Source organism: Protomyctophum parallelum (genome assembly GCF_964188405.1).
Source record: "Protomyctophum parallelum genome assembly, chromosome: 7".
Classification (NCBI taxonomy): domain Eukaryota; kingdom Metazoa; phylum Chordata; class Actinopteri; order Myctophiformes; family Myctophidae; genus Protomyctophum; species Protomyctophum parallelum.
The window spans coordinates 30,737,366-30,759,004 of NC_139705.1; the positions used below are offsets into that span (position 1 = coordinate 30,737,366).

Below are 21,639 nucleotides of genomic sequence, written 5' to 3' on the forward strand. Positions count from 1 at the left end.
CCATCTACTGGACTACATTACCCCATGGTCTGATTATTATTATTATTTTTTTCAACCGGCGAGTTATTGTCGGTAATGCTGCTGCACCAATGGTCGTTCTAAAACCGCAATTAAATATCCAACATAAGAGAGAGAAAGACTATAGGAAGAAAATATGACTCCCCCTACCAACAAAATGGGGTTCTATTCTATATAGGCCTATAATGCTAATCTCTAGACTTTTTAGGCTATACTCTGAGTCTGGTTGGTCGGTGAATTCCACGACGCCTCCTCCAGCTCCCAGTGAGACACCAAGACAGTGGTGCTGGATGGCTGCTGTGGATGCTGTTGCTACCCAGTTCCTGACAATGACTACCTCTTACCACCACCAACCAACTCGCATTGCCCAAGCCCCTCCCTGAATGCTCCATCGCCCGCTCGGTATTCTCTCGAGTCGCGGTGGGGCTGTAGTGTGTGTGTGTGTGTGTGTGTGTGTGTGTGTGTGTGTGTGTGTGTGTGTGTGTGTGTGTGTGGCGCGAGTGCGTGCACATGTGTGTTTATATCATATCAAAACAACCATATCTTTCAATACAGATTTTGATTGATTGATTTAATAATTTATTAGTCGTAAATGTAAACAGTACAGAGTACAGTAGCGTATACAGTATAAAGTCAAACACTTATAGACAGTCTATACACCGAAAAACGTCCTCATGGTCTTAATTGTTTCCATTCAGGTACAGTCCAGGCCTATGCCTTTGTATCTACTGGAAATTATCCATCCCATCCATCCATCTTCAACCGCTTATCCGTAGTCGGGTTGCAGGGCAAACAGCTCCACCAGAGAGCTCCAGACCTCTCTCTCCACAGCAACATTAGTAACTTCCTCCTGGGGGATCCCGAGACGTTCCAAGGCCAGTGAGTCGATGTAATCCCTCCATCTGGTCTGTGGTCTGCCCCGGGGTCTCCTCCCAGTGGGACGTGCCTCGAGGACCTCCCAATAGACTAATTCAGAAACGGGTCTCATGGTCGCAGCTTACGTATTTCCTGTAGGCGGAGCCGACATAGCTGTGGGGTAAACCCGCACCTCTTCTACTAAAGTGAACTGTAGAGTGACTGATGTTAGTCTGCCTCAAACGTTACTCTTTTACCTGTTTTTTACTAACACTAACATTACAAAGATGCCCAGAACATCGGGATGAACCTGTGTAGTTTATAGCTATAAATCCAACAGTAGTGGCAACATGAAAAAAAAGAAAAAATGAAAAAGAATGTCAAAATATACACCACGGTGGCTGAGTCCAGAGCCATAGAGTAATTGAGACGAAGCAGTGAAAGGTCCTGAAAGATAGATGTCAGTCTTACCCAATACCCAATCTTTCTGTTTTATGAACACAAGGCTGCTGTACTTTATACCTCATACTTTAAATGCTTGTATGAGGGTTTACCCCGCAGCTATGTCGGTTCCGCCTACAGGAAATATGTAAGCTGCGACCGTGAGACCTGTTTCTGAATTTGTCTATAGGGAGACGCTCGAGAGGCATCCTGAGAGGTGACTGAACTTCTCACCCTATCTCAAAAATGTCTCTCTTATTTTTGGGCGGTGCCTATAGCCACCCCAACTACCAGCTATATGTGTGTGTGTGTGTGTGTGTCCGTCCCCATGTATGTCCGTTTCAGCACGGACAGCTGCAGTAGCGCACTGTGACCTGGGGTGGCACTGTTGGGCAGCTAGCGCTGTGTGACCTGGGGTTGCGTTTGTCCGACGTACGAAGGGCTCCAATTTCGTCGCCGCCGTCTCCCGTGACGCGGAACGCAATGCAGCCACGGCCCGAAAATTACGAGTATAGGAGCTTGCTAGGTCCCTTAATTTTTTGGTATTTTGGTCCAGCGTCAACCGCTATCTATTTAGCCGAGGTGTGGTCATGGGCGTGTTGGCACACTTTCCCCTAAATAGCTATTTTGATACATTTGGGAAAGCGACAGTGGAGTTTAAAACCACCCGTAATTCCAAATTAGTTTGGTATAGTGGCGCGTGGCGATGGAGATGTCCAGGCACAGACTAGTCAGGCTGCCTCATCTCTCCTTATATGCTCCTTTTGCATCTCTTTGTAATTATCCTATAATCAGCAGCAGTGAGTGAGTGCCTGCCACTTCCTTGTGTCCATTGTGTTTATATAATTGTATAGTCAAAGAAGTTATTTGTGCCAGGCATTGTGCAGTGTGCACAGCACGATTCCATTTGCTCAGCAAATGGGGTTTAATCCGATTTACCGAACTGTCCTTTTCGCTTCATACGGTTTCTGTAGAGACGGCCTACACGCACGATCTACAGTATATACCAAACGGAAGCCCTAATTTCGTAGGTTACATAGAACTTTACATAGATTGTTCTTGGCTCTGTGCTCTGTGAAAAACAGCACAGGGGGGTAGCAGGGTGCATCACAAGTGAGACTTCAAGGCAGCAGCACATCACTCTTCCATGGGCTATAGACCATAAGGCTATGAAGCAATATAGCACTGGGCATAACGGGCAACGGATATGGGATCTCTTAAAGGCAATGGCACGTGGACTGGTGATTGGTTCAATTATTGTAACGCCCAAACCACACCTATGTATAATATAACGGGTAACGGAGGTGTTTTAGGGATTTAGACAGGTAACCAAAATACCAACTTTAGTGGGGGAACACCCCTTCCCCACTGCTAAATCCCAAAACAGTGTATTTAGAAAGATCGAACGGAAATGGAGCCCTAAGAGTCCGACAACCAGTCCAGCACCCAAATAGTCCGACATGCCAATAGTCCGACGTTACTGCTTGCCCAGTATTCCTTAGGTCCACACACACTGCATTTGGACAACTGGGCACCTCGGCAGTGACGTCATCTCTGTGGGGGGCTCAAGCCCCCATAAAGAATTTGTAACACCTCTTTTGTCCTCACTGTTTACGTTTGCGCAGTTCAGGCATTCAGGCAAAGGAGTCGTAGACTTCTGCGCTTTATCTGAGTACCTAAAAAGCAGATCCAATACATCGCCAAACCATAATAAATATATTGCTCATCTTATATTCAATAAATATATATTCCATCCATTTGTTGTTGTCCTGACTGAATTATAAGAACTTTTCGCCCCTGCAACTTTACAGTACACTACAGAGTACAGTACAGTGCGAGTACTAGTACAGGAGTTCAGTACAGTACCTACCGTATATAACAATAACAATTACAACAATAACATTACAGTACACTACAGAGTACAGTACAGTGCGAGTACTAGTACAGGAGTTCAGTACAGTACCTACCGTATATAACAATAACAATATAGTTGCAGTATGGTCGGTCACACCTCCATATATGGTCACGCCTTCATATATGGTCACGTCTCGTGACATCACGCCTCCATATATGGTCACACCTTGTGACATCACGCCTCATGAGACGTCATGCCACCATATATGGCCGTCTCCATATATCAAGATCACGACACTAACCTCATCAAACCCTGGATAGCCATACATGGAGAAGACTGGATCATCACCCAGATCTATATGGAGTCAGCCAGCAACTCTACATCTGACCTCAAACCTTTAGATCTCCATATGTGGACTTTGTGGAGCTGACCTGTTCCGACATTCCATTATGTTGATCCTTCCCCACCCGTCCTTCCTCTTTGATGTCTCCCTTGTACACTCAAGACACTGCTCCCACTGCCTGACAAGTTCTGACATTCCATATGTTGATCCTTCCCCACCCGTCCTTCCTCTTCGATGTCTACCTTGTACAATCAAGACACTGCTCCCACTGCCTGACAAGTTCTGACATTCCATATGTTGATTCTTCCCCACCCGTCCTTCCTCTTCGATGTCTCCCTTGTACACTCAAGACACTGCTCCCACTGCCTGACAAGTTCTGACATTCCATATGTTGATCTGACCCCTCATGCCAAAGCGCCAGCACTCGCCCAGCAGTCTGCCGTCCCCCATATTACCAGTAAGACGCCTGAGGGCGAGAAGGGGCCTCGCCCTAAAGGGCGAGGTCGCATTGAAACAACAGAGCTTCTTAAAGGACACAGTTAAACTATTAAACTATTAGTTAAACTATTAATCTGGTGTCAGTGAGGTCAGATGTAGAGTTGCTGGCTGGCTCATATATGCAGATCTAGTACGTCAAACCATCCTCAGGTTTTGATGAGGTCAGTGTCGTTGATCTCCATATATGGAGATCCAGGTGATGATAGTCAGCTCCACATAATGTAGATCCATGTGTTGTACCAACTTGGTTTATGTGCAAGTGTGACTTGCGTCGCGGCAACCACATTATCAGGCACAATACGTGACCACGATACGTGATCATATGTGGAGGCTTGGGTGACTAGATGTGATGTCACGATGCATGACCATATATGTACCATTGCACAATTCCACACTAATTATTATTAATGGATCAGGCTACAAAATGCTTGCTTGTGGCATATTGTTGTATTTCTTAGCAGATGAGTGATGGAAAAGAAAAAGCACAAATGGTTAACATTTTAGATATGTATAAACACTATAACCCTGCACAATAACCGCAACCACCCTACTACTTTCTGCTAGAATCCCATCAAAATGTCTACACAACCAGAATGCCATCACAGAAACTATGGACAAGTGACGTGATTAGAAAAATCAGTCTGGTGCTTTTGAAAGTCACTGCCCTATCCTTTGGTTATTGTGCCTTTTATTCATAACCACCAGTATCACCACGTTTGAAACTAGAAAGATACCCTCCTCAGAGCGCTGGTCTCCGCCAGGTCGGGTTGCCTGGTAAACTTTGGAAGGCAGTCCTAGTGATAGCCAATAAACCTAAGCTCCACCCTCCCCCACACTCCTCCTTGCATGCAGTGGGCATTCTGTTACACGTGCCTGTGGAATGCCCACCCCAACCATTGGTCAATTACCAAAAACATACCTTTTTTAACAAAGTTTTTGCTTAGTCTTTTATTTCCATTGCTATTTAACACTGTAGCACTTTGTGATTTGCATAAATGTAAAGTGGGTTATGAATAAAAACGTATTATTTTTAAATACAATTGGAGTAAAGCTGCACGAATCCTAGTAAGTGGTCAAATAAATAGTATAGTACAGTAAGTGCTAGAAAATAACTAGGATAGCAGTCGGTAGCTAGCTAGATGTCTAGACATCTGCATGATTCTGACCAAATTTAATTGTCAAAAAAACCCTCCATGAGGCGGGCATTAGTTCTAGTGGGACCGGTATACTCACAGGCCAGCACCATGCCGTTTGCATTCACCAGAGCACACCAGAATTGACAGGTCTACCATTGGCGCCACGTTCTTTTCACAGATGAGAGCAGGTTCACACTGAGTCACATGTGACAGCCATGAAAGAGTCTGTTGATACAGTGGTGAACATTATTGCTGGCTGTTATGTCATCCATTATGACCAGTTTTGGTAGTGGGTCAGTCAGTGGTGGTCTGGGGAGACATATCCTTGGAGGGTTGCACAGACCTCCATGACATAGTCATAGCCAACAGTACCCTGACTGCTGTGAGGTACTGGGAAGACAATCCTCAGAGCGATTGTCCCCCTGGGGGACAACACTTGTGTGGCCAGAGTGTGTACTGTAGACAGTTCCTGGATGACAAAGACATCGATGCTCTTGACTGACCCCCTCTTTCCCATAATCAAAGTCCAATGGGCTCTATGCACACAGAATAACTCTTCCTACTTCCGGGCCGCTTCCCTATACTTCCTTCAGGTGTTACCGATGATACTAATTAAGGCTCTGTTCCATTTAGTGTACAGTGGTTCTCAAACCTTTTCATTTCAAGGACGCCCATAATAATAATATAATTATTATAATATAATAATAATTATAATTATTATAATATAATAATAATTATAATAATTATAATATAATAATATAACTCTGAGAGTGTTCAAATGACATTTGGTTCCATTTGTAGTGTACACTTTCAGAGCTACACACCCGTACGAGGCCATTTGGAACTCACAAGGACACTTTGAAAGTGTTTCCAGTGAGCCAAGCACCCTGACTCAGTTTGACCAGAATGGAACAGCTAGCCTTAATTAGGATTGGTAACACCTGTGCAGGGAGTAGGGAAGTGGCCCAAGTTCTTTCCAAAATGGCGTGCATGCATGTAGCCCGTTGAGCACCCATATGATATATAATTGGTTCATCTGACGCTGCCAAGTAGTAAAGTACCACCACAGACTGTCCAGGAATTACTCACTGATGCCCTGATCCAGAGGACACCGTCCGCTAACTCATCAGGAGCATGCCCACATGTTGTTGGGAGTGCAGGCGGAGATGTGGGGAGCACTGGGGGCCATACACAATAATACACTGAGTATACGGAGTTGCCATGATCAAATTCATGCAAGTTTACATTGACTGTCATTTTGTTCTAAAACTTAAAAAATTTACAATGTAAAAATGTGCAACTTGAATACAATATAATATATAATATAATATATAGGCACGCAGCGTACGGCCTGGGCGAGGCTTCCCTCCCCCATCCCCTCCCATATGTCTGTCAGAAAGCCTTGAGGGTTGATTTCACCCAACACCGTGCAGCACTGGGTGGTGATTTGTAACCCCCAGCACAGGTCGGACTAACGGGGGATTTGTAACCCCCAGCACAGGTCGGACTAACGGGTGATTTGTAACCCCCAGCACAGGTCGGACTAACGGGAGGTCTGACTTGAAGGGACACTTCAACCTTTTTGAAAAATAATATATGTTAATGACGTTTAGAAGATTTAGAACACAGTCCTGGAGGTCTTTATGTGTGTAATATGTGGTTTTAGATATTTTTGATTTTAGCAGTGAGCCCAGTGTCTCTAATGTCATGGACACTGGGCTCACGTCCTTCCTGGACTACAATTCCCATAATACTTTAATGCACTGCTCCTCCTTGTGGATAGGGGGAGGGCTGTCTTAGTGAGACAACATGTAGTCCAGGAAGTAAGTGAGCCAAGTGTCCATGACATCAGAGACACTGGGCTCACTGCTAAAATCTAAAATATCTAAAACCACATATTACAAACATAAAGAACCACGGGAAAGTGTTCTAAATCTTCTAAACCTCATTAACATATATATTTTTGCAGAAAGGGTGTAGTTTCCCTTTAAGGGCAGTCCCCCACTGGGCCAGTGTATCAGTGGCTGTTCCAACTGCTAGCGGGACCTGATTAAATAAATGTCTGGTCATGACGATAAAGGGCTATTGTCTCGGTGCTTATGTAAAAGCAGACTCTAGAAATGTCCACCACAGGTCCACATCACTTCAATGAAGTTGAATTTGCATCCTCGTGGATAACCACAGTGCAGGGGCAGTGCATATCGTGAGCATCAAGCAGTTTTCCTAGGCGGACTAGAGGGAAGGGAAGCACTTGTGTCAATAAGGGCCTGGCACAATGTTAGTCAACTCACAGTCCAGATATATTCAATCAGCTTGGCCTCCTAGTCAGAGTTTCAAGAGAGGGGAGAAAGGTAACTGGGCAGTGATGCACCGTTCCCCTCATCGATATCAGCCATACTGACTGAGTTGGCTTCTCTGTTGTGATTGCTGCAGGAAGACGGGAAATGCCTCCTCAGTCCTCACACCTCATTTCATCATCCACTCATTTTGCTTGTGTCAGCCCTGACAACTCGGACATGATTGTTGGTACATGACATGTATACTGTAGTATGGGGCTTGGCGGACCCCTTCTTCTCGTATACAGTAGGTCATTGCGGTGTACGTGGGCTAGACAGATAAACATGCTCTCGAAGGCGGTTGGACTTGTGCCCCTGGATTAGTTGTGAAGGGCCAATTCCTCATGGACAGCTGCATCACGAGAATGCATGGTTACTGCTCTGTCAGCAAACACAGGTCAGCCGTCTCCTCTTCCTGGTAGTCGTTCCTTGGCCTCGTCCCTGAATGTTGGTTGCCCGAAATGCTGCTCCAAAGTGAAGCCTATCTCCTGTTTCTGTAGCGTGAGGCAGCTTGATGTACAAGTACACCCCCTGGACATGGTGCTAGTATGTCGCAGGGATTTACCCCTAACCCAACCCTTGATGCTGAGTGCCAAGCAGGGAGGCACTGGGTCCCATTTTTCACAGTCTTTGGTACTTTGGTATGACCCAGCCGGGGATCGAACCCCGACCTCCCAGTCCCAGGGTGGACACTCTAACCACAAGTTCACTGAGCTGGTGTGGGGGTACACACCGATTATGTTACTTGTCCAACGATAACGCTTGTTTAATTTAATTTATAAAAATGTATAAAACCAATTTTTGTTGTCAACACATCCTGTTGCAAGGCATGGCAAAATGTCTTGTGACAAATTTGCCACAGCGCGTCAGAGGGAGATCCAGGTGGTAAAACCACGGTTCCAGTGCTGTACACAAATTCTTCAGTGGTTTGAGTGATGGAAGCCCTACCAAGGTCGAGAAAAGTTTGGCATCCTTTGGAGTAGCAGCCGCTATAAGTCACTTGGAGCATTGGCCAGGTTGTCATAGACGAGAGGAACAGGCGATCGAAATGTGCGGAAACATCAATGAAACCTTTTTTATGTAAATTAATTACAATATGGTAGAATCTTATTACGACATACTCATCTAATTGCCTGTTTTATTACAGTGCTTTCAAACAACGCTAACACAAACCTTTAGGAGTTATCATCAAAGAGCAAGATGAGCCGCATCATGCTGGTAATCCTTGTATTAAAAGCTCAGTGAAAACATGTTTTTTATTTTCGGTGGGCCTGGGCTTGCCCTTCTGTTCATGTTTGGGATTAAGGACTGGTTGTAATGTACTTACAACATCAAATATGGACACCTGTGGTCACTACCCCCGTTCTGCTTAGTTAGGCTATACTTAATAATAGTCCTAGTTATTATAATTTTTTAAATGCAGTGACTTAATAATAATTACAATTTCAGGGGGTTAAGTGTCATGTCTTGTACATCTCAACAAATTTCCATGGTCCGGAATCAAACTTGTGTTTAAAAAGGAAAAATATATAAATTATGAATTAGAAGGTTAGATAAAAAATTTTTTTCGTCTTTTCGTTCTCAGCTTTGTTTTGTTTGTTCTCTTGTTGAGCGCTATGTTCTCTTTGTCTTTGTTTGTTTTTTCTCTTTTTTATTTGATGTAATCATGGTGATGTAAAATTAATGGTTGGTAGCTGCATCAATTAGATGTTTTTTTAAATGATAGATAGGGGCAGGTATCAATAAGATTTATCTTCTTCCTGCTCCTTTTCTATTCTGTTATGGAATATGTAAAAAAGTACAAAGTAAAATGAATATAATCATGTAAAACCATAACTGAAATGAAACCTTTTTGCGTCACAGGAGGGGTCTCCAACCATTGAGCTATACCAGCTATAACCATTCAGCTGTCCCGTCCTGTAAATGGCTTTATGAGATAGCAGTGTCATCATTTCACAGAGAATGCCCTAAATACCGTAGCCTACTAGTGTGCCATCCAGCCAGGACACAATTGAGTAACAATGACTCAAATACTTGGATACCGGAGAACTTGCGAGTTTACGAAGATTCCTCATCAATGTCTTCATCGTTATGCTAACATGCTGTCTTCATCAGTGTAGTATGTCAAACTCACAGATGTTATAGTTCATTTCCAAAGTGATCAAATTATTTTGTGCAATTAATTGGTCAGCTAGATGATGATAAAAAGGTGAGTATGTGAATACCAATGATAAGTAGGCCTACTGTTTCAGGATATTGTTTATTAATGAATTACATTGTTTCGGTACTTTGGTGTTTAAACTTTTAACATTCCTAGTTCTCTAGTTCTCTCTAAACAACTATCCTCTCTCTCTCTCTCTCTCTCTCTCAATTCAATGCAATGTAAATTAAGTGGCCAGTTGGTAAACTGGCGAGTTCTCCGGATACCAAGTACTTTGACTGAACATAGAGGCAGAGCAGTGTTGATTTCGTCGACTGAAACTAACGAAAAATGTTTGTCGACTACCCTTTTTCACGAAAAACCTTTTTACGAAAACGAAATGGAACCTAAATGAAAACTAAGCTATATGATGATATGAAGACTAAATATACGGACAATTTCGTCAACAAATAAAAACTAGACTAAAATGTTAGGAAGGGACTAGTTGAGAAGAGATCCAGTAGAACTAAAGGGAAAGTCATTTTACACTTGGTTAAAAATAGCCGATCTACAAGCTCACAACGTGTTGCAGAGTTCCTGGACAGTCTGTGGTGGTACTTGGCAGTGTCAGATGAACCAATATATCCTATGGGTGCTCAACGGGATACATGTATGCACGGCATTTTGTTCTTCGCTTCAGTAAAGCGTCAAATCAACGACGGCATCAAGGCCCACAAAAATACAACTAGATTCGACTAAAATCACATGACATTTAGTCGACTAAAGCTAGACTAACACTAAAGCATTTCAGATGACTAAAAATAAATTAAATTATATTCAAAAGACTATGACTAAACTAAAAATAAATAAATAATCACTGTCGAGATCATGATAAAAAATCTAAATGGAAATTCTAGTAATCAATAACAGCTCCAAGAAGAATAATTCTTAAAACTTGTATACAACTTTTTAATATTAGTTTCATTTTGTTTGGCAATAGGCACAAAGTCAATGTCATTTGTCATGCAGTATGACAAGATTTTGCATGGTAAACAAAGACATGGTGAACAAACGTTCAGTAGGGTATCAATATTTCACTTATAAAAGGCAGTATAAGTAAAAATATTTAACGACCTTGTGATGCATACCTCTCTAAATTGTAGGTATCAGAAAGAGTAATACACCGTTTACCAGAATAAAATTCAGACTATTGTAATGTCTTTAATAGTGTTGGCTTTCAGCAGCATACTTGCAAAACCGTAATGAGATCTGGTGGTGTCACATGATGATTTTGTATGTGCAGTACACTAAATGTAATTTTATTTATAAAAGCTTCTTTTTAAATGTATTATACTTTATGTATTTATATAGCATAGCACCTTTATCCAAGGCGCTTTACATAGATTGTGCATTATATTCACCCATTCACACACGGTTCCTGAGCCACTGCCGTCCCGGAATTTGTAAAGGCATAATAATGGTAGAAAAGTATACATTATTTAATGTTAACGTATTATAATATATTTTATTACTATACAAATAATTAAGGCATAAATTCAGACAATAGGATTTGTTTTCTGACATGCACGCCCACACATACACAAGCAAAACACAAGGCAGAGTGGCGCTGTAGCTTAGCAACAAGTTGTAATTACTGTGAATTACTGTGATAGAAATACATTAGTATGCTTGCAGTGATCGAGACTATGGGCTGGTTTCTCTGGCCTGTTGCACTGTTACAAAACATAATCATCATCCATGCATTCCTGACACCATTCCAGAAGCTCCCATCAATATAAATGAGGTCGGTGCTAAAGTCAGTACAAACACCATACATTCTCTTTCACTCTCCCACACACGCACGCACGCACACACGCACGCACACATGCACGCACACACACACACACACACACACACACACACACACACACACACACACACACACTGGAGTGCACAGTGTGTTTAAAACACCCTATATATTCTTTATGCCGAATATAGTCGATCTACAAGCGCAATGCATTGTGAGCTTGCAGATATGTTATCTTTTCAGAACGTTTGCTATTATGATTCGCCAAGAATAATGCTATAGCGACAATGTCGGTAATGTTATAGTGATGATATCTACAGGTATGTATTACTGAATATAGAGGATGTAAATCCTTTGGACTCCTATCTGAAGTATATTGATTGCACATTGAGTGCATATATTCCATATATTTCTTTCCCTGCGGTGTAGTGATTCTTATTCTTTTTATGCAATGGGTTATAGAATCTATACTCGCCTCACTTTCACCACACACAAACAAGCAGCTTTTCTACACCCTGACATGCACCCTCACTGTCTCTCAGACACACAGACACAGAGAGAGAGAGAGAGAGAAAGGAGGTAAGGTGGTGTAGCCTAGCAACAAGCGAGGTAATTATGGTGACAGACTAGCTGCTGGCATGCCATATAGCGTGTGGAGAAAACAGCTGATCCGATTGGTGCTTTGGGGGGGAGAGATGTTTCCGCAGCATGCTACAGCACATGCCCGTGTGAACCCCTGTTTTGCCTGTTGGAGGAGCCACTGATTGATTTTGTGTGGGATATTTAATATTCGCAGGCTGAATAATTCAAAGAAACATCAAAGTCTGCATGTTCTCTCTCAGCCCCCCGGTCGCTGTAAAGGGAATGAGAACGCAGCTCTCCCAGCCTATAGTATGTGGTGTAACAATTTGCAACTTCTGTGCATTTACAATACAAAAGACGCTTTTAAACAGTTAAACCTGGAAACACGGATATAGAGCTGAGCATGAATTACTTTGGTGGAAGTTTAAAGCACAGGATCAATTAAGATTTAGAATATGTTCAACTGAGCACTTCACTTATGTGGCATATAGTTACTAAGTAGCACACTTCTACTCTGGTGACGTCATACAGTGTTGAGTCAGCGGACAGACTTCGTTTTACCTCCATATACAGTAGCATTTATGAGTTAGAGTGTGTATGCCATGCCTTGTACAAAATCTTATACATATTCAGATGCTTAATCAAATGCCTAATCGCATCTCTTCTGTTTGTTGGTTTTATAAGGCACTTGAAGACGACAAGGAAGTGGGGCATAAGAACAAGAAAAAAGGACCACCAAAAAGAGGGACCCTTCTCAAAATGGGGCGATGCAGATTTAACTCTCCTGGCTCCACGTGAACTCTAACAGCAAGGCAACCACGAAGACGAAGGCAAGGGCAGCTGGAGGTGGAGGAGGAGGAGGCGGAGGTGGAGGAGGGGTGGCTTTGGCGATAAAAGAAAGTGGGGCGAGGAGGAGGGAGGGGGCTCACGCACGATGGCAAATGGAAACGAGAGCAGCGGCGAGGGGCCGGCGGGACCCATGGGTGTGGCGGTGGCCACCACGGGGGGAATGGTGGCCGGCGGCGGCGGCGGCTCGTCCTCCGCCGTCTCCACCTACATCAAGCTGGCGCTGCTGGGCCTGATCATTTGCGTCAGCCTGGCGGGCAACCTGGTGGTGTCCCTGCTGGTGTTGCGGGACCGGGCCCTGCACAAGGCGCCCTACTACTTCCTGCTGGACCTGTGCCTGGCCGACACTGTCCGCTCAGCCGTCTGCTTCCCCTTCGTGCTGGTGTCCATCAAGAGCGGCTCGGCGTGGACGTACAGCGTGCTCAGCTGCAAGGTGGTGGCGTTCATGGCCGTGCTCTTCTGCTTCCACGCCGCCTTCATGCTGTTCTGCATCGGCGTCACACGCTACATGGCCATCGCCCACCACCGCTTCTACTCCAAGCGCATGACCTTCTGGACGTGCGTCGCCGTTGTGTGCATGGTGTGGACGCTCTCTGTGGCCATGGCCTTCCCGCCCGTCTTCGACGTGGGCACGTACAAGTTCATCCGCGAGGAGGACCAGTGCATCTTCGAGCACCGCTACTTCAAGGCCAACGACACGCTGGGCTTCATGCTGATGCTGGCCGTGCTCATCCTGGCCACGCACGTGGTCTACATGAAGCTGCTCCTATTCGAGTACAAGCACCGCAAGATGAAACCCGTCCAGATGGTGCCGGCCATAAGCCAGAACTGGACCTTCCACGGGCCCGGGGCCACGGGCCAGGCGGCGGCCAACTGGATTGCAGGCTTTGGCCGAGGCCCGATGCCGCCCACCCTGCTGGGAATCCGGCAGAACTTGCACAACCAGAACCGGCGCCTGCTGGGCATGGAGGAGTTCAAGGCCGAGAAGCAGCTCGGCCGGATGTTCTACGTGATCACCTTGCTTTTCCTGGTGCTCTGGTCGCCGTACATAGTGGCGTGCTACTGGCGGGTGTTCGTCAAGGCCTGCACGATACCGCACCGATATCTCTCCACCACTGTGTGGATGAGCTTCGCCCAGGCCGGAGTCAATCCCATCGTCTGCTTCTTCCTCAACAAAGACCTGAAGAAAGGGCTCCTGGCCCACCTACCAGCCTGCTGCAGGACTAAACCTCATCTGCCACGAGAGCCTTACTGTGTCATGTAAGCCCAGACGCTAGTCTGTGCACTGAAAATACTACAGGAGAATAATTAGTGGAGGGCAAGACATTTGGATGAAGGATTATTGTTGCCTTTGATTCAAGACTCCTAATGAGTGCATGTGAGTGTAAGGGTGGTAAACAGGTCAATCTCTCTATTCAGGCAGTTGGAAAATGTGTGCTACTGAAAAAAGGAAAAGTAATAATGCATTTAAGAGATGTTGCCATTCCCTAGCTCCTGATAGAGACTAAATCCATCAGATTTACACACACGGTCAAATAGTAAAATTATAGAATTTATTTCTCTTCATGCAGATACAATTCTAAAGTGATTTTGATCATTCAAATCAGATGTGATGTCAATACTGTAGCTGCATGTTTACATACAACCAGTGTCTTCAACAAGGGAGAGTTTTGTCAGTGAATATTCATATTTTGTTTGAATTTTATGTGAATGAATATCATTTTCAGATCTTTCACAAGGAAGTTCAAAAGTATCCAGAGATTTTAATTGAGAACAATGCCCTTTATGTTTAACTTCTGACAGAATTACTGCAGAAACTTATAACTGCACAGTTTCTTATTTTGTTCAATCATTTGAACAGATAGGGTGAAAACCTATTTAAATTGTTTGTATAGTCAATTATCTCAATTAACGGGGATATTTGCCCAGACTGTTTTGGAATGAGTAGCATAAATGTAAAACAACTTTTTCCACAGCATGCCACCTCAATTATAATATTCAAACAATCTATACTTTGACAATCATACTGTATTAATGCTTCTTAATAGAAAAAAAGAGATAAGTCGATAAATCCAGTCTCTACATGGCAAGTTGCTTTGGTTTTCAAAACTGCATGCCAGGGTCCTTAGGCATAGGTGGAGATTACCGTAGGCTACATTACAGTTTGCATTGCTCAACTTGTGCACTCACTTTTCCAGCTACAAAACCATGCAGGGTGGTGCACTGCATTAAGACCCCCCCCCCCCCCCCCCCCAACTGAATGAAGTTCAGTTACTGTCCTATCGAAGTGTCCTTGAGCAAGCATTGAAACCCCACCACTTTCCAGAGTAAGTTGTGCTATTCTGTGGCTGTCCCTGCATTTTGGGCATTCTCAAAACAGACTGATTCTCTGAAGGAATGGTTGAGAGGAATGTAACACCACTACTTCCTCTGTCTGCTTGAATCAAAGGCACCAGTAACGGTAACATGTTTTCTTCTTTTCCATATAGGTAACATAATTCATGCACATCTGGTTTCCATGAGTTGCTTGTTTTATTTACTTGTCCTGCTATTTGGTCACTTTTGTTTGTCTAATCCATATCAATATAAATATTACTCCTAGTGTTGATGGGAAAAGAAACAATGACGGTTTTTGAGATGACAGCAAAAATGGAAATATCAATATGCCTATGTTCCAACTTCCTTCTCTAATTTGGTAAACATATAAGAAGATATAGGGCTACATGTAAACTTGATTATGTACATCAATGAGTTGGACAGAATGGAGCATGACATCAGTCACTCATCTGGACAAATATGGGTTGATAAATTGATGTTTTTATGTTTGAAATATAAATTATGGAGATGTATGGTGAATTATCATTCTACGCAAATGGCGTTCCTCAATAGTAGGCTACCTTACAATTGACACTATGACACACCAAACCAAATCAGTACAATTAACCCAAAAGGCTTTCCTGAGGCCTCATTCACACTACTTATTGTTGACTGCAACTCTACTCCCATTAGGTGGGAAGATTACAAATATCCCAGACATTCTTAAAGCCCTGGCTACTTGGTAGGCCTATGTATAAAAATAGCTTAGAACAGGAGAGTCATTTTAAAACACACATTCAAACCACACTACCACCCTTTGTCCCATCTGGAATTTGGACAGTGCGAGAGGGGTCACAATAAATGAGTAAAACGGGGGAAGCGTTTCTCACAAACTGGGTCAAAGACCAAAAACTAGAGCATGAGATACTCTGCCAGGGTTGCAGAGCAGTTTAACATGGTTATTTATTGGGTTCTGACCTCATAGACCCAGTATATTAATGTTTTGGTACTGACAACATAGCAGCGTTCATACTAAATTTGTTTTCAAGTAGGATCACTAACCAATTGATCAAAATAAATCAATTGTTAGGACAGAGATGAATATCGATCACAACATGTGGGCTGTAACCAGCTTGGGTGCCAGATTTGGACAAAAGTAGAGGTGGTACACAGAGAAACTGCTCCCTAACTAGAGGACATGGGTTAATGTGTGGCCATCTGAAGTGCCCTTGGACAAGGGTTACATTCCTAACGAGTTCCATTCATACACTCAGAGAGTCATATAAAAGTTGGCTGGTGAAAAGACCATTCCTTAATGGCAACCAATACAGTATAAAACAATAATTTGGGGGTCAATTTGGAAGAGCAGAAAGTAGACAATTACGTTGATGACAAAGTAGGCCTATGGACTATTTCTTGTCATTCCCATTTATTTATTGCTTTGTAAATAAATCATCAAATTATTTTAAATTATCATACGATTGGTAAAGCTCTCCATACAATACCCATATCACATCACTGCTCTGCTGTGTCATACTGTACATGTCATTAATTCACCCAAAGAGAAATGTTGTTATTTAGCTATAACTATTATCCAGATTGACTTATAAAGTGCGAGGTTGGAGTAAGTGGCATGAGCATTTGTCTACCAACAACAATATGAGTGAGTGACTAGCAGTGTGTGACTAGCACTAACTACACACTAGTAGGACATGCCATCCTAAGAGCATCCCTGGCTAGAATGAAAGACAAGCAATGAAATAATTTGGAGGCAATTACACATACAGTACATATAGCACTGAGATTCAGGTTGAGGGCAATTTATGAAAGACTTTCACAAGGTCTGTCTAACTGTCTTGGTCATGGACAGAAAGGTTTACGCCCAACTAAAGATGTGGGTGCCATGTTTCAGACCCTTTCCAGGATCAAATCAAAGTGCTTGGTGCAAATGTTCATTGAAATCCTCCATGACATGCTGATGATAAGAGGCCTAACAGCTCTGACTATAGATATCAATTGGCATATAAGAGTATAATATAAGAGTAATTTAGCAGAGCTAAGGAGCTAAAATGGCTGCCACTATCTAAAACATCTTACTGTACTTAATGACCTCTTTCAACCAGTGATTTGGGATTCTGAAATGAATCAAGTAAAGTCCATATCAACTCTTTTTGAGAATGTGGAGATATTCTAGTATAATACTGCTTATTTCTAAAGAAGAACATTATGAGCATCGATCACACAAGTCTTGCTTAGACTATGAGGGCACAATTGGCCTCTTACTCTTTTTGCACGTCTTGATCAAAACTGACCAGTGTTTCTTCCTTCTTTCCCTCTGAAAATTAGGTTTGAGTTGAAGTTAAATTCACAATATAAGAAAAGGAACAGGACATAGAGATTGTAAAACCCAAGTGAATGTGTACAAAAATGGCATAGCCCTTAAATGTTTAGGGTAAACTGTGTGGGTTTCTATGTTTCTGATTGACCCCATTCTTAAGATGAGACAGACAGCATCCAACAATGGAAAACCACAGATAATTATCTTTATTTTCAGAAATATGGCCTTAACTCTTTAAAAGAAAAAGATAAACAAATGCAAGAGCTGAGGATTATTCTGTATCCATTTCAAACAATTTATGTGAATGATTCCAAGTGAGGGGGGGAAACACAACACTGTGTATACAACTGTATTTGGAGGGCATATCACTCTTCCCTACACAACCTTAAGAACTTTGTGTCGTGGACTGAATGGTGGTTAATGGATAAAATAGAAAGAAAATGCTCAGAATTGTCACACAGGAGGGTCGACGTTGCTACAGAGTACCAAGGAAACTAATCAAAAACAACTGAAGGATTTAACAAAAGCCCTTTTTGGAATAGAGTGGACTTATCTTTTCTCATTTTATTCCCTTCCTCATATCAACTTGGAGAAGGAAAACGAACAACGCTTGACAAAAAGAAGATAAAAGAAAAAGAAAAATAGAAAAGGTGTGGGTTTGGGATTGATGTTGGGAGAGGATTGGGGGAGACCAGGACTCATTTTTGATAAGCAGACCAGCCTGAATGCCTTTTAGTTGCTTCAGGCAGACTATCTTTTGTAAATTAAACGTGACATCTGTAACATTTAGTGTGTATTATATGGACATGAACCTAACTTTGAAATGCAATGAGACGGAGGCGGTTCCTGATCATCGTATTTTTACTATGCGTGTGTGTTTCTCTACGTAAGTATGAATGTGCGTTTGTGTAGATGATGGCTGGAGGGGTGAAACAGGGAAATGAGAGGGGGGAAACATGGCCAGATCTACATGCATTTTGAAGCTTTCACTCGTGCAAATGCTTCCTCAGTATTTCTCATTCTACCCCTTTTCCTGACCAAGAGAATTGAATGTGCTCTAAACCAATGACGTTTACTCAACACCCCTTTATTTAAGATTGTCAACACGTTAAAAATTGGGCTTGATCTGAAATTACTAGACTTTGCTTGTCCATATAAAATCTGAGGTGTGGGTGATGGACAAGTTAAACATGCATATTGGTTTCATTCTGAATGTATCAGTAAAGAATAAAGAAATAACAGTTTTGGTTTATGAAATTTAGATTTTACAGATCATCTGAAAAAAACATTTGAATTGTATTGGACATTTCGAATACCTTAGCATTTCATTTTTACATGAAATCAGTATTCTAAATGCCTTTATTTTTAACCTCTGCCTTTTGTGTAATAATGGCTCTGACAGCCCAGAGTTAACCAAATACTAGTTTCATACATGAATGTCTAACAAATCTTTACAAAATACACACAGAATTAGCCAAAATTTACAGTCGCTATTTGTCTTCAATTTCAAAATGCAGCTTTTCTGTTTTCAATTGAATTCCCTGTATACTTTTAAGCCAAATCAAACTCCAAACTGCAGTTAAATATCAAACGGTACGAAACTAGAGGCTTGAATTTACCAAAGCTTATATCTCTTCTGAACACTGAAAGTAATGGAGGCAAGTCCAGAAGGCGTGGTTTCCTTTTTTTCTGTATTATAAAACAAAAGCACTGGTTGAGCTGTTAAGCATGTCTCTGGCCATTTATGATTTTGTTGTTGATTTTGTTAAGAAAAATAAATCTTCTTTGAAAATATCTGGAGATTATTGTGATTCACCTTTTGGCAGTTGTCTGATCTGCAAGCCTTGTGTAATAAAACTGACACATTATCATAAAAGAAAAAATTACAGTATAACAATTAACATGTTTAGCGAAAAGGGCAGCACTGTAAGGCATTATTATGCAACATTTGCCAGTTTAATTTCAAGAAAGGCACATTTTCCATAAATCAAAACATGATGGAATGAGCCTTTTATTTAGTGTGAAAGGCAGTGCTTGGTGGGTGTTATCAGTGTGGATGGAACATATATGTATGTACTGTATATTAGACTAATGAAGATTGCTTGATTGATTCAGAAAGTTGTCAGAAAGAATGTACAATTTACAATCACACGGACAAAATCAGTTTTCTGAAATCAGTGGTGCTCAATATTTTATGTCAAGGACCCCAAAAAGTATATGTAATAGGCCGCCGACCCCCATCTGAAAATATGTACCGGTAGTTTCAGGGACCCACCCAGAAGCAAACATTTGAGTTAAAATCGTTCGATCTGAAAGAATATATATTTTCACGAATTTTCTAAAATAGCAGATCTACAAGCTCTTGCCACGCTATGAGCTTGTAGATCTGCTTTTTTCAACAGCTAAAGTATAACACAATGCTTAAAACACCAAAAGGGGTTCCCGTCCAGAATGGTTTTAATATAAGGAGGGATATCATCCATAAGCCAAAAACTTTTTTTCTTAGCTGTGCCATTGTAGCACCTGCATATGCATGTAAAGATCCCTTACCAAGAACACTTGCTAAACTGTGACATTTGAACAAAGACATTTTCCTGTGCCGTAGTCCAGAGCCGATACTGTAACACACACACACACACACACACACACACACACACACACACACACACACACACACACACTCTGTACGTCTCTGACTGCAGTGCCAGTGTTAAAAAATCACACCTGTGTGAACTGAGCGGTGCAACTATGCTGTTATGGTTGCATATATCTAAATAACAGAGCGGTTGAACAAAGACCCGCCCTGTAGCACTGTTTATTGCAATTTATTTGTGTGTTAACTTATTTTTGTTGAATTATTCATGACAAAGTTGTACAGTATGTATACATCCATAACATAAACAAGCAGCACGCTATAGCAAACAATTCACTAGTTCTTTGTTTCAATCAATTTATTATTATTATTTTCACAATTGTATTACCTGATCATCTTCTTGTTAAATACACTAGTTTGAAACTCTATACCACCATATGCATACATCTGTCGCGCAAATTATCAAACCATTAGAAAGTAGGCTAGCCGGCGTATCTGTGTATCAGATTGTGAAAATATAATAATAAATAATAATATAATAATAATACAATGATTGAAAGAAAGAACTAGTGTATTGTCTGCGCGTGCTGCTTGCTTATTTTACTGTTGACATGTATATTTAGATTTTAATATCGTGAGAACGATGGCTTCCATTCTCGCATTGCAACTTCTCAGCCTTCTAAGCCTGCAGTTTCTATTAGCTTGGATTCCCCATCATTGGTGGATGGGTTTCTGAACTGCCTACAGCCCTCCCATGAGACACAGACTGAGTAGAAAAACATTGTAAAAGTGGTGAAGTGGTCCTATTAAGGAAACCCCTGATCCTCTCAAACCAAGAGTCCATGCAACAGGTGACTGTATCAGTGAAGCTGCTATTAGCCTGGCATGTGGCATGGACTGATTTCACTGTGTAGATAATAGATCGGTGTGGAAGATCTATTCCCATGGGGTGGTTACAAACACAAAAATAAATAGTGGGCTCTGATTGGTCACCCACAACTCTGGGGTGAGCTAAATGGATTTCAAACCAAGGAGTGCCAGACCAATCTTCCCATTTATGTTTATTATAGCTATGGCAGATTCGGCAGGTTTCAGGCTAGGAAACTGCTAACCAGTAACCAGTCTTCCACGCCTAAGTCACTTGCTAATGTACGAGATGGACTAGATCAGGGGTGGGCAACTTTGACGATGGAGAGAGCCACTATATTTCCACACTCACTCCAGAGGGCCACATTGTATATTACTGTCGATCTACAAGGTCAAAACGCGTCGTACTGCGACACGTTTTGAAATGAAATCCTGAATATTTTTTTATATTTTTGAATTGGAATACTGAAAAGTAACATTTTAATTTAATTTCAAATACATTTACTTAGGCCTATAGTTATGATAACTTTATGAACTAAATACAAAAACATTAGACATAAAAAAGACAATAACATTTTGAAATAAATAATATATCAATATTCGGATATTAACCTGCGGACCGCATTAAGTGATGGTGGGGGCCGCATGTGGCCCCCAGGTCACCAGTT

At 42.0% G+C, this 21,639-nt stretch overlaps 1 protein-coding gene across 1 annotated transcript; it reads left to right on the forward strand.

The window, feature by feature from the left end:
- Positions 1 to 12,945: 12,945 nt before the first annotated feature.
- gpr173 (G protein-coupled receptor 173) lies at positions 12,946 to 15,619 on the forward strand (the record flags this gene model as incomplete). The annotated part of the gene is made up of 1 exon (XM_083769540.1): positions 12,946 to 15,619. The coding sequence occupies one exon, from the start codon at positions 12,946 to 12,948 to the stop codon at positions 14,119 to 14,121; it is 1,176 nt and encodes a 391-aa protein (XP_083625666.1). The 3' UTR covers positions 14,122 to 15,619.
- Between the last annotated feature and the right edge of the window lie 6,020 nt (positions 15,620 to 21,639).